The 13,510-nt window shown below is 40.7% G+C and overlaps 1 protein-coding gene and 1 long non-coding RNA gene across 16 annotated transcripts in view; one reads left to right on the top strand and one right to left on the bottom strand.

Annotated features, from left to right (window-relative positions):
• DMD (dystrophin) overlaps positions 1-13,510 on the bottom strand; it is a 1,568,405-nt gene that overhangs the window by 1,021,518 nt on the left and 533,377 nt on the right. For all 15 annotated transcript variants that reach the window (XM_067466757.1, XM_067466754.1, XM_060770144.2 and 12 more), the window contains exon 8: positions 1,216-1,394. In XM_067466757.1, coding sequence (XP_067322858.1) covers positions 1,216-1,394 — 179 coding nt within the window. The remainder of the gene's footprint in view (positions 1-1,215; positions 1,395-13,510) is intronic.
• On the top strand, positions 4,703-12,265 carry LOC137096627 (uncharacterized). The gene is made up of 2 exons (XR_010909558.1): positions 4,703-4,817; positions 12,125-12,265. It is a non-coding gene; the product is annotated as an uncharacterized lncRNA (long non-coding RNA).

The following is a 13,510-nucleotide window of genomic DNA, read 5'->3' as shown; positions in this document are numbered from 1 at the left end:
GGAAAGTACAACTAAGACCATTTATAAACTTTTACTAAAAAATAAAGGTAAAGTACAGATAAAATCTAGGCTTTGTCTGTCTTTTTAATTATTTCTTAACTATTCAGAAGTTTTCTGAAAATTCTCAGAGGCACTTTAAACACATTTCATTACAAATTCTTGAAATTTTATTCACTGGTTGATGTTTCCAGGTAAACACTTATTTCTGCACTTGTAAAGATCCCCTAGCTAAATTAACATATCATTGGTTACTAAAATTAAATCATTCCTTTGGAAACTTTTAAAACAAAGCATTTGAAAAGTAAGTGAAATGTGCCCAGGTTGGTGAGGCTGCAGAGGGATTGAAGGTGGGAGAGAGGGCAGATATGTAAATCAGAGTTTTCGAGTGTTTTCCAGGTGTTATGTATCTCTAATGAACAATTTTATCATGGATTTTGTAATCTACCCAGAAAAAAGTCCATATTGAATAGAAGTCAGTTTAAAAATCAAAGGGCACCATTGAAGAGGCCAGTACAATATCTTCCTTCATGCAATGGTGACAGATTCCATTAGATTCTCCAGGAATTCCCACATTGGCCTTGAAAAATAATGGTTCAGATAATTAAATTATCAATTATAATTTCACTAATTAACTCATGTTAATCATTAATGTTATGGGAATGACTTAATTTTCTAATTTTTAATGTTTGACATCATCAATTTAACTTTAAACCTCAAATTTCAAGCTCTAATATGTGTGCATCATTAGTTTTATTTTATGCAAAATGTTGTGTCTCTGTTCTACCACTGAGTAATAAATGAATTTACAATTCCTTATGCTTTTTAAAAATATGATGAAAGAGTCAAAAGATGATGAACAAAGCAAAGTAGTTTAAAAATGAAGCAGCCTTTTAGTAAACAATGTCTGAAACCCTTACTAATTTTAAAGCAAGGGCTTTGTAACAAACAAAATGTACATTTAATCTCACCTTGTCTTCTACTGCTTCAGGTAAAGTAATGCACCATGCTATTAAAGCATGCAATAGATCAAGAGGTATGCAAGAAGCATACATTTCTGCATTTTAAAAAGCTCTTCTTACTTCATGCACAGCAGTTCAGAATTCAACTCATGCAAATAAGACTAATTTAATACAGTCTCTTTCTTTTGAAGACACAACTATAGGGTCTTTCTCTTTGCTGGGCATCAAAATAACAATAAAACTCCACAAAATGCACCTGTTGAGAAAAGCGCTGCTGATGTATCTGGACATGTTCTTCTCTGATGTGCTTTAGCTGCCTTGGCAATGTTTCTACTTCCTGGATGGCTTCAAGAGTAACTTGCTGGGGCAGGACTTGGAAAAGTGATGTCACATACATCAAGATGGACTTTTTATCAGGATAAGCAGTTGCCACATCTGGAAAAAAGACATTAAATACAGACAATATTATAGAGTTTGCAAAACTTTGTAGAAAGCAAATGGTTTAACAAGTAGTCCATTGTCCCTTTAAACTCACTGGGGACTAATTAAAGTATGACTATCAACTGCAGATTTACATATAAAAACTGAATACAAATGAAGCAGATTAACAGTTCCGGAGTAAGTACAAAAATGGCAATTCCTCTTAATTTCTTTATTTTGTTCTGATTTATAATTCTTGCATTTAAATTCAGAATTTTGCAGTCAGGATAAAGGACTTCATAAATGGTGACAATATAAGAGAAAGAAACCAATAAAATTTCAATACATATTGAACAGTTCAAAATGTTAATGATTGAAGTTTTTATATTATCCGGATATGAATACAGTAATGAAGTAGCTCTATAGCAGTGGTGGAGAACCTGGGGCATGCATGCCAGAAGGGGCTTGCTTGCCTGCTTGCCTGTCCCCCATGCTCATTGAGGTGAAACTTGCTATAATGGTAGAACACATTTACCACTGTTAGCCCATCAAGTTTCAGAGCATTTCACTTATTCATGGATTTTTGGGGAATTTTCAAAGTTTTTATAAACAACATTTTGTAAAACAAAAATTACAAGAGCTATCTTGAATTTTCTGTGCAATGATACAAGCTAACAGGGAATATTCCCCACCCCAACTTTCAGAAATATTCCTACATCTACTGAATTTAGGGAATTTTTAAACGTTTTGACAAAACTTTTTTTTAAAAAAAGCCACAACAGCTGTCTTGTTGAATATCTCTCATATTAACCAATAGACCTTCCATTTAGGGATTTCTTCCTACTCCATGCCAGAGATATACTTATTAGAAGTATCAGTCAGTCCTCCTCTTTGCAGAGAGGAAGCCACAGGGAGGAGGGAGCAAGCTTGTTTTCTGCTTCCTTGGAGACTAGGACGCGGAACAATTGCTTCAAACTACAAGAGAGGAGATTCCATCTGAACATTAGGAAGAACTTCCTGACTGTGAGAGCCGTTCAGCAGTGGAACTCTCTGCCCCGGAGTGTGGTGGAGGCTCCTTCTTTGGAAGCTTTTAAGCAGAGGCTGGATGGCTATTTGTCAGGGGTGATTTGAATGCAATATTCCTGCTTCTTGGCAGGGGGTTGGACTGGATGGCCCATGAGGTCTCTTCCAACTCTTTGATTCTGTGATTCTATGATTCAACAATTTATTGGAACTCTGGATAACTGCTGCAACAAATTTATTTATTTATTTATTGTATATATATACCGCCTTTCTCGGCCCAAAGGCAACTCAGGGCAGTTTACAGTTGGCACAATTTTATGCCCCCAACAACATAAAATAGCATTTAAACATTTAGCATATAATATAAAAACTATACAAAACCAATAAAAACATAAATCATCAGTGTCTCCTTACTAAAACCATTTTCCAGTTGCATCATCCAGTCGTTCCTTAGATCTATATTTGCCTGCTACACTGCATTTTCAAATGCTTACTTGAAAAGCCAGGTTTTACCTTTTTTACAAAATGTAAGGTGGGAGGGGGCCAATCTAATATCCCTAGAAACGGCATTCCACAGCTGAGGGGCCCTGTCTCTCGTCTCTGCCAAATGCATCTGTGAAGAAGGCGGGACAGAGAGCAGTGCCTCCCCAGATGATCTTAGAGTCCTAGATGGTTCATAAGGAGAAATACGTTCGGACAGCTAAGCTTGGCTGGAACCATTTAGGGCTAAAGCCAGCTCTTCGAATTGTGCCCGGTAGCAGACTGGCAGTCAGTGGAACTGGCACAACAGAGGAGTTGTATGCTCTCTATGTGCTGCTCCTGTTAGCAACCTGGCTGCCACCCACTGGACCATTTGGAGTTTCTGAACAGTCTTCAAAGTCAATCCCATGTAGTGTGCATTGCAGTAGCATATGGGATGTAACCAGAGCGTGGAGTACTGTGGCCAAGTCAGACTTCCCAAGATACGAAGGGATAAATCTCTCACCTTTTCTGGTTGGGGCTTTGTGATGCTCCGCAGAACTCTGGGAAATGTAGTTTAAGGCAGGGCTTTTTGAATTATCTGGCATAGAGCTCCTAAACTTCTTAAACTACATTTCCCAGAATTGTGAGCTCTCAGACTCTTTCCCAGCAAATTCTGCTTTCTCCCTGCTGCTTCCTTCTCCTAATGGTGAGAGGCCATTAATTTAAAGAGGAATTGTAGTCTTTTTGGTTTGCTTTGCTTGCTTGCACTAAACATGAAACTGACTTTGAGAGGCTTCCAAAATTCAAACAGAAAAGTATAGTGTACGTTTCAATTCTTTTTGGCATGCCCATGTCTCTGATATCAACTCGTAAGTACAAATTTAACAAATTAGATCCAGCTTACGACAATTAATGAAAAATGTATACAGCCCTAATGTTTACTCATGAATATACAACTACAGGGATGATCTGTGAATGCATCCAATGTGGGCCTCAACCTGTGAGGGGTGGAAGGGGGGGGGGAGCAGGTGGAACCATCTTCTTTAGCATTAATTTTTGTGCCTTTTTGTGTTGTTTAAAAACAGATAATTGCTGTTTCCCTCATTAAATGTGTTACTTCTACCATTTTAACAGCAATCACCCACTCCATTGGCCTTCATAAAATACAACAGAGACATCTGATGACAGTTACTATCATGCCTTCAAGAACCCATCTTTCCCCACTGCCAGACAAATTGAGAGGTCTGGAATTGATAGCTACCAGACTCCAAAAACACCAGTTTCTAGACACTTTAAATCTGGAATCCCATCGGCAACCCATCTTGCATTGTTTGATGACCTCTGTAGGGCTCTGTTTTTAAAGGGTCTAGAAACAAGGGGAAACTTGCACATGCTGAGGTCATGTATGTCATCAGGGGAAAAATATTCATCCCAAGAAGTCTTCAAGCAAAGTAAAAGTTGGAAAAATATAAGTTATGGAGCATTGTTTTAAATCATATTTTTTATTCACAGCCTTTTAAATTTACCTCATATATTCAGTGAAATGAATCAAGATGTAAAGAGGCTGTTGAATAAGCATTTATCATAAATCCCAAAAGGGCTAAAACATAAGCACTGGCAGAAAGCCATCATCTAAACAGCAATGAGGTTTTATTATAATGCATCTACCCTAACACAGCTAAGATCTGCAAGATCAGAGGTTCAACAACATTTTGGTTTCTTCTAAAGTTATAATGGCACAAAACCAGACACCACACATTAATTTTCTATGCATGTTTGTAGAGCAGATAAAGGTCATGTGGCACAACATGACTGGGTCTCTTGTGTATCTTAGACACTTCTCAGACACAAAAGCTGGAAAGGACAGGAAGCAAATCATAACAGCATATGGTGAGGGAAGGCTGGTAGATGAAAATGTTCTGAACTCGAGCCAACTTGCAATCAGTGATGCAGGTGAGCTGTGCTTTATCTAATGCAGATGGCCTTCTGCCACATATATAAGTACTAATGAATTACAGGTTTTCTGAATTTTAAACACCATGTTTGTTTTTTTCAGGTAATTTGCAGTCAGGGCTAAAACACAACATTTTTCATTCTAAGTTGATGGAATATAATAACACCCCTGCACATTCAACTGAAGCTAAAAATTCAAAGACAGAAACAAGTTATTTTGTCATATGAGACATAAACCTCTCACCAATTTTGAAAGTAGAAACAAATACATTAAATATAAAATACCCTCCTTTCTAATACTCTTATCTTCTTCCTGAAGAGCTGCCTTGCTCTTTCTAATGGCATTGTGTCTCATCATTTGAGCTTGCTTTTGATTTTTTTTTTATTTGCTTAGAGGCCTGCCAGAATGATGTACTCATTTCTAACAGAAAAATAAAACACTGCGTCCAGACAGAGTTTAGTGCAGGGATCCTCAAACTAAGTCCTGCAGGCCAGATGTGGTCATCCAAGGTCATTTACTCTCTCACACACCACCATAAACTTTAGACTTATGATCACCCTAAGTATGAAACAACTTGAAGGCACATAACAACAATCCTAATTAACTTGACTATATCATCAGCCAAAAGCAGGCCACATTTCCATTGAAATACTGGCAAGTTTATGTTGGTTAAAATTGTTCTGAATTTTAAATAATGTATTGTTCTTTTATATTTTTTGTTGCACTACAAATAAGATCTGTGCAGTGGACATAGGAATTTATTCATGTTTTTACCAAACTATAGCCAGTCCCTCCAACAGTCTGAGAGACCATGAACTGGCCCTCTGCTTAAAAAGTTTGAGGATGGGAGTGGTAATATTTGCACACCACTAACAGGGTTTTTTTTGGGGGGGGGGTTCCACACTGGGCAAGAGATGAGAATTGATTGAGGGAAGAAGAAGGAAAAGGAAAGTGTCAACCTGCTACTTCATGGTACAGTATGAGAGGGAAGCAACCAAGAAATGCCTTACCTGACTTACTGGGTAAGGCCCATTGTGGAGGGGGGCACCCTCCTGCCAGCCACGCTGCTTGCTTCCCAGAAGCCCCCTGCACGGCAGGAATTTTCCTGCCACTTGGCCAGCAGGCCAATCGGCAGCCAGCCCCACCCTGCCCCCTGCACTCCAGCGAGGGCAAGTGTCTTCAATGTGTTTCACATTCTGCGGAGCCAAATTTTGATGTGGTTTATATTTACAACTTGCTGATGTGTATTAAGAAACTTAAGTTGGGGTTTTCCTAACTTTACTTAATGGTCTATAATGGCCTTGATTTGTGCTGTAGATGCACATTATCTAGCCATTACAGTTTCAAGTCAGCTTGAAGTGGCATTAAATGGGTCCTTCATGCTACTTTCCCACCAGCTTTTGTATGCCTGCATTGTATAGTATAACTGTTACAGTATCTATTAGGCATGTGAATAAGATTGATTAAACCTCTTGTTTTGTACAAGAGAAGCTGTATTAGGAAATGAAACAAAATGCCCCCCAAATCACTGGTCTCCAAACAAGTTATTTCTTTTCACGTGAAAAAAAAAGAGTCAACTTGTACCCAAATCAATGTTGGAATAGGAGTCTGGAACAAAGGAAAGAAACAGAGACACCCTCACTCAAATTCTCCTCCTTTGAACAAAAAACCAAAACAAAACAAAACAGAAAGATAGGCAGCTATCCACTCATCTCTCCTTTTCTGGCCCAAGTAATGTTTATCAGTAGTGTGGATGAAACATGAAAAATGAAGCATGGCTGGTTACTTGTGGTGGAGTGGACTGACTGTAACCATTTATTGTAAGGGCTTACTTTTATAGCCCATTAAACTGTAGTCTCTCTAACCACTTTATCACATTAGCCAGGCAAAGTGTCCCGGTTTGCTGCTGAAATGAGGAGTAGCTGGGCAAGTCTGCTACTATGTGCATCGCTCCCTCATCACACGGGAGTTGCCCAGGTAGTGCAGAGGTGTGCTGGCTCTATTGGAGCCAGCGCAACACAGGAAGCCTCCTGTGTTGAGAGGGAAGTGCATACACTTCTGCGTCGTCTGATGGGTGGCATGCCCATCTGTCCTCCAGCTGGAGTGGAAGTGCCATACAATGCATCCAGAGGTATGATGAGGTCAAAAGAAGTTTATTGAGGAAGCTCTTATTTAAAAAGAAACCACAACTGTTCCTCTCCACTTCAAGGACCCCACATGGCAGGTGCACTGCATTCTTCTTTATACAATACTAGCTTGGGGACCCGGCACTGCCTGGGTTATTTGAGAAAGGAATTGAGTATCAAGGTTGGACTTTATCAATTATTCATATGGCTCGCAGTGGTCTCAGGAAGTTAGTGAAGGTACTGCGACTCCCATCATCTGTGGTCCATCCTCCTCCAAATTGCACCAGAATGGAGAGTGGGTCGTGGGGGCTCTGTGTGCCAAGTTTTGTTCTTGATCAATCATTGGATGAGGGTCACAGTGGTCTCAGAAAGTGACTTTAGGTACTGCAAGTCCCATCATCCGTAGTCTGTTCTCTCCCAAACCTCACCAGAATGTTGAGTTGGTCAAGGGGGCTCTCTGTGCCAAGTTTGGTCTTTATTGGCATTTGGATAAGTGTTGCTGTGGTTTCAGGAAGTGAGTGAAGGTACTGGAAGTCCCATCATCCATCGTCCGTCCTCCTCCAAACAGCATCGGGATGTAGAGTATGTCATGGGGGCTCTGTGTGCAGAGTTTGGTCTTGATCGGACATTAGATGAGGGTTGCAACAGTCTTGGGAAGGGAGTGGTGGTACTTGAAGTCCCATCATCCATGGTCTGTCCTTCTTGAAAGTGCATCAGGATGCACTTTCAACATGGGGACTCTGTGTGCCAAGTTTGGTCTTGATCAGCCATTGGCGAGAGTCTCAGTGGTCTCAGGAAGTGAGTGAAGTGACTGCAAGTCCCATCATCCATTGTCAAATTCTTCCAAACCGCACCAGGATGTAGAGTGGGTCAAGGCGGCTCTCTGTGTAAATTGTGGTCCTGATCCATCATTGTTGGCAGTTGTAATGGTCTTAGGAAGGGAGTGCAGGTATTGCAAGTCCCATCGTCCATGGTGCATCCTCCTCCAAACTGCACCAGGATGTAGAGTGTGTCATGGAAACTCAGTGTGCCAAGTTTGGTCTTTATCGGTAATTGGATGAGGGTTGCAGTGGTCTCAAGAATTGAGCAAAGGTACTGCAAGTCCCATAATCCATGGTCCATCCCTGGCCAAACCAAACCAGGACATAAAGTGGGTCATGAGAAGTCTATGTGCCAAGTTTGGTCCTGATCAGTCATTGGATGAGGTTAACAGCGGTCTCGGAATGTGAGTGATAGGACTGCAAGTCCCATCATCCATTGTCCATCCTCCTCCAAACTGCAGTAGGATGCAGAATGGGTCATGGGGGCTGTGTGCCAAGTTTGGTCTTTATTGGTAATTGGATGAATGTTGCTGTGGTCTCAGGAAGTGAGTGATGGTATTGCAAGTCCCATCATCCATGGTCCATCCTCCTCCAAACAGCACCAGGATGTAGAGTGGGTCTTGCGGGCTCTGTGTGCCTAGTTTGGTCTTGATCAGTCATTGGATGAGATTCACAGAGCTCTCAGAAAGTGAGTGATGGTACTGCTAGTGCCATCATCCATGGTCCATCCACCTACAAACTGCAGTAGAATGTAGAGTGGGTCATGGGGGCTCTGTGTGCCAAGTCTCTGTATTGGTAATTTTCTGACACAGCTAAGGCCTTTTTCTCTGCTCCCTTGTCACCTCAGAATCTTGGAACTTTCAGGCTGGCCAATCAGAGACCATGTGCAAATTTCCTTCCCTCCTGTCCCTGTTTCTCTCATGAGCCCTCTTCACCACCAGGGGGTCCTGTTGAGGTTGGCCAATCAGTGACCATATGCAAATAGCACCACAGTGGCAGCCAATCAGAAAGCTGGCACATACACTTCTGCCCTACTTCTCTCCTCCGCATACAAACAAACACTCTCTTTTATTATATACTAGCTTGGGGACCCGGGGCTACCCGGGTTATTTGAGAAAGGAATTGCGTATCAAGGTTGGTCTTTGTCAGTTATTTATATGGCTCTCAGTGGTCTCAGGAAGTTAGGTACTGCGAATCCCATCATCTGTGGTCCATCCTCCTCCAAATTGCACCAGAATTGAGAGTGGGTCATGGGGGCTCTGTGTGCCAAGTTTTGTTCTTGATCAATCATTGGATGAGGGTCACAGCCAATCAGAAAGCTGCACCACAGTGGCAGCCAATCAGAAAGTTGCCACATATCCCTCCGCCCTACGTCTGCCGCACTTCCACCGCATACAAACTTTGACTTTTATTATAGATATAGATATAGATATAGATATAGATATAGATATAGATATAGATATAGATATAGGCTAGCTTGGGGACCCGGCGCTGCCCGGGTTATTAGAGAAAAGAATTGTATATCAAGGTTGGTCTTTATCAGTTATTTATATGGCTTGCAGTGGTCTCAGGAAGTTAGTGAAGGTACTGCGACCCCCATCATCTGTGGTCCATCCTCCTCCAAACTGCACCAGGATGGAGAGTGGGTCATGGGGGCTCTGTGTGCTAAGTTTGGTCTTGATCAGTCATTGGATGAGGGTCACAGCGGTCTCAGAAAGTGAGTTAAGGTACTGCAAGTCCCATCATCCATAGTCTCCCTCAAACATCACCAGAATGTTGAGTTGGCCATGGGGGTTCTCTGTGCCAAGTTTGGTCTTTATTGGTATTTGGATGAGTGTCACTGTGGTTTCAGGAAGTGAGTGAAGGTACTGCAAGTCTCATCATCCATTGTCCGTCCTCCTCCAAACAGCACCAGGATGTAGAGTCGCTCATGGGGGCTCTGTTTGCCAAGTTTGGTCTTGATTGGTCATTAGATGAGGGTTGCAGCAGTCTTGGGAAGTGAGTGGAGGTACTTGAAGTCCCATCATCCATAGTCTGTTCTCCCCCAAACCACACCAGAATGTTGAGTTGGCTATGGGGGTTCTGTGTGCCAAGTTTGGTTTTCATCAGTCATTGGATGAGGGTCTCAGTGGTTTCACTAAGTGAGTGAAGGTACTGCAAGTTCCATCGTCCATGGTGCATCATCCTCCAAACCGCACCAGGATGTAGAGTGCATCATGGAGACCCGGTGTGCCAAGTTTGGTCCTTAATGGAAATTGGATGATGGTTGCAGTGGTCTCAGGAATTGAGTGAAGGTACTGCAAGTCCCATAATCCATGCATGATCCACAGTCAAACCACACCAGCGCGTAAAGTGGGTCATGAGAGGTCTATGTGCCATGTTTGGTGTTCTTCAGTCATTGTTGAGGGTCGCAGCAGTCTCGGAAAGCGAGTAGAAGTACTTCAAGTCCCATCATCCATGGTATGCCCTACTCCAAACTGCAGTAGGATGTAGAGTATGTCATGGGGGCTCTGTGTGCCAAGTTTGGTTTTGATCGGACATTAATGAGGGTTGCAGCAGTCTTGGGAAGGGAGTGGAGGTACTTGAACTCCTATTATCCATGGTCTGTCCTCCTCGAAAGTGCACCAGGATGTAGAGTGGGTCATGGGGACTCTGTGTGCCAAGTTTGGTCTTGATCAGTCATTGGCGAGGGTCTCAGTGGTCTCAGGAAGTGAGTGAAGTGACTGTAAGTCCCATCATCCATTGTCAAATTCTTCCAAACCACACCAGGATGTAGAGTGGGTCAAGGCGGCTCTCTGTGTAAATTGTGGTCCTGATCCATCATTGTTGGCAGTTGTAATGGTCTTAGGAAGGGAGTGCAGGTATTGCAAGTCCCATCGTCCATGGTGCATCCTCCTCCAAACTGCACCAGGATGTAGAGTGCGTCATGGAGACTCAGTGTGTCAAGTTAGGTCTTTATCGGTAATTGGATGAGGGTTGCAGTGGTCTCAAGAATTGAGCAACGGTACTGCAAGTCCCATAATCCATGGTCCATCCCTGGCCAAACCACACCAGGACAAAGAAACATGCAAGCAAAAAGTCACAGCTTATGCCATACCTAAATTATGACATTTGGTAGTTAATCTATATTACTAAGTTGTATTTTCCAGTGCCTTGAGATCTATGTAATATAAAAATTATGATAACCTTTCTAGAATAATAGACATAAAATGGAAAAAAATGAAAAAGTTTTAAAATGGAATATGAAGTTATTCATTTCAACAAGAATTCTTATCTCAGATATCAGGCTCTGTAACATTTTATTAGCAAGCCTGTGACAACTTTAATATTCCCCAGGGAAACACCCCCCCCCCCTCGCCCCAATGCTGAAAGAATTGTATTGCCTAAACAGAAGAATCTGTTAGTGTCAGCAGAAGTTTTGTAGAAGCTTATAAGAAAACATGGACTCTGGAGTCATCTGGTATAAAGCAGGTTCAATTTTACTTAAGCAAATCCAAACACAACCATTACTGTAAGCGAGCAGACATGAAGTACCCAGGACGCAGGACAAAGGAAGTTGAAACATAAACAAACTGCAGCTGGTTGGCAGCTATCAGACACTCCCTAATTTCCTCACAGTTACACACAGAGAATGTCTCAGGGTTACTTTCTCACAGCCTCTAATATAAGCATACATCCTAGCAATACAAACTTATGGCAACCATATTTCTACTGCATAAAGTTACATTTAAACACACACGTCATACATTAAATCATACACTGACAGAATCTTGTATTGTCAAAGGTTTTCATGGCCAGAATCACTGGGTTGCTGTGAGTTTTCTGGGCTGTATGGCCATGTTCCAGTAGCAGTAGTGTATATATAACTGTGGAATGTCCAATGGTAGCTTTCTTTGAACATAATAGCAATACTGGTATAACATAGTTGATATGTCATCTATGATTTCTATTTAAATGATATTGTATTAAAATTATTATAATATTATTTTGACAGAGTTTTCATATTGATCAAATGACATCTAGCAGATGGTGTGTATAACAAACTCAAATATTTAGAAAGAGTGGTTGAAGGATTGTCAAAATTCATATCAGAGATAATCAAGATAATGTTTGTAAAATGAACTTAATTATGTACTTATAATGGTCGATTCTACAATTGCTGCTATCTTTTTAAAAAGTCTTTAGAACTGTCAGAAAGAAATGTATTGGCAACAGCAGCTAAGTAACTGAAATCATTTAAAAGACAATAGGAACATTTCAATATGTTGTTCAAAATGTTTCAAATGTCACAAAGCATAAACCATATAAAATAACGCTTTCTCTGCACTGATTACAAAAGTTGTCCTATTTCTTTTTAAGGAGGAGGAATACTGAAACATACACAAAACAAATGGACCAATGCAATCAGAGAATGTGCTATAAACAAGCCAGCCATATTACATTTTTTTCACATTTTTATGCTGCATGGAAAGAATAAAGTTCTGGCTTTGGTTCCCGTTATCTGAAAGACTGTATCTCTTTCTATGAAACTCTGAGACATCCACGATCAACTGGGAAGGGCTTTCTCTCTGTGTTCTCATCAAGAGCACTCGCTTGGTGAAAACACAGGGGAAGGCCTTTACGGTGGCTGCTCCCAGACTCTGGAACTCCCTCCCACGAGAGAGTAGGATGGCCACTTCCACAAGCAGGTAAAGATCTGTCAGCAGGTATTTGGGGAAGGATAAGGGACACACTGTTGGGGAAATGTGAGTGGGACTCTGGGGAGGATTGTGAGATTTAAATGCTATTTTAAGTCTATCTGTTATATTTTAACTGTACCTTTCAATGCACTGGAAAAAAAACATACAAAAGCAACTTTGTTACATTGCTGACATCACTAGAGCTGCTGCAGTGAAATTGGGACAATCCACATGGAATTGTGGCCATGTTATGGGTTTCTATTTCCCTATTCCCAAGCTGCAACCATTCACCTTGTAGGAAGCATACGGAGGGGACCTCCAGTGTGCTTTAGAAGCTATAATTACTCATAGTTTTGTAAATAAATATGATATCTTCTGCATAACAAATGACAATACACGCTCACTAGATATAACTGAAACATAATTTTTCATTTACAGGAAATAGTGATGATACATATGTGATAAAGTAGAAAAACGACTTCCATTGCATGTCAGGCTACAATACCAAGGGTTGTAATGGATTTAAACAAATTATGCCAAATTAGCTAATAAAATGTAATTAAAATAAAGAAAGGTGGAAAATGAAATCAGAAAAACAAAAAGGCAATCTGCTTTAATATACAGCTCCATTAAAAAGACAAAGGGTTAACACTGTTCTGCTAGAATGAAAGCTAAACAAAATAATACCATCCCCTCCATTTTTATTGCTACCTGCATGATGTATTTATAACCAATGGTGCATTTTATGTGCTTATTAGCTTTGCATCATGGACATCAGCTGATGGATTTTTAAAACATTCAAATATTTTATTATAATGTGCTTCAATCCTACTTGGAAGTAAATCGTACTGAATTATTTGGGATTTTATTTAAAGTTGTATCTTACAGTTACTGGGGGAACTCCTCACTGAACTCAGTAGAATAATTCTCCTACAATGCTAGACAGCTCAAATTGTAAGGTATATGCAATAAAAGATATTAAATTCCACATATAGTGTTGTACAATAATATGAATGTGACTAGTAGATGAAAAGATCAATCAAAGCTGAAAATTTGATGTAATATA

The sequence above is a fragment of the Anolis sagrei genome, chromosome 3 (genome assembly GCF_037176765.1).
Source record: "Anolis sagrei isolate rAnoSag1 chromosome 3, rAnoSag1.mat, whole genome shotgun sequence".
NCBI classification, from domain to species: Eukaryota; Metazoa; Chordata; class Lepidosauria; order Squamata; family Dactyloidae; genus Anolis; species Anolis sagrei.
The sequence above is the reverse complement of the archived record's forward strand: the minus strand, read 5'-3'. Positions and strand labels throughout refer to the sequence as shown.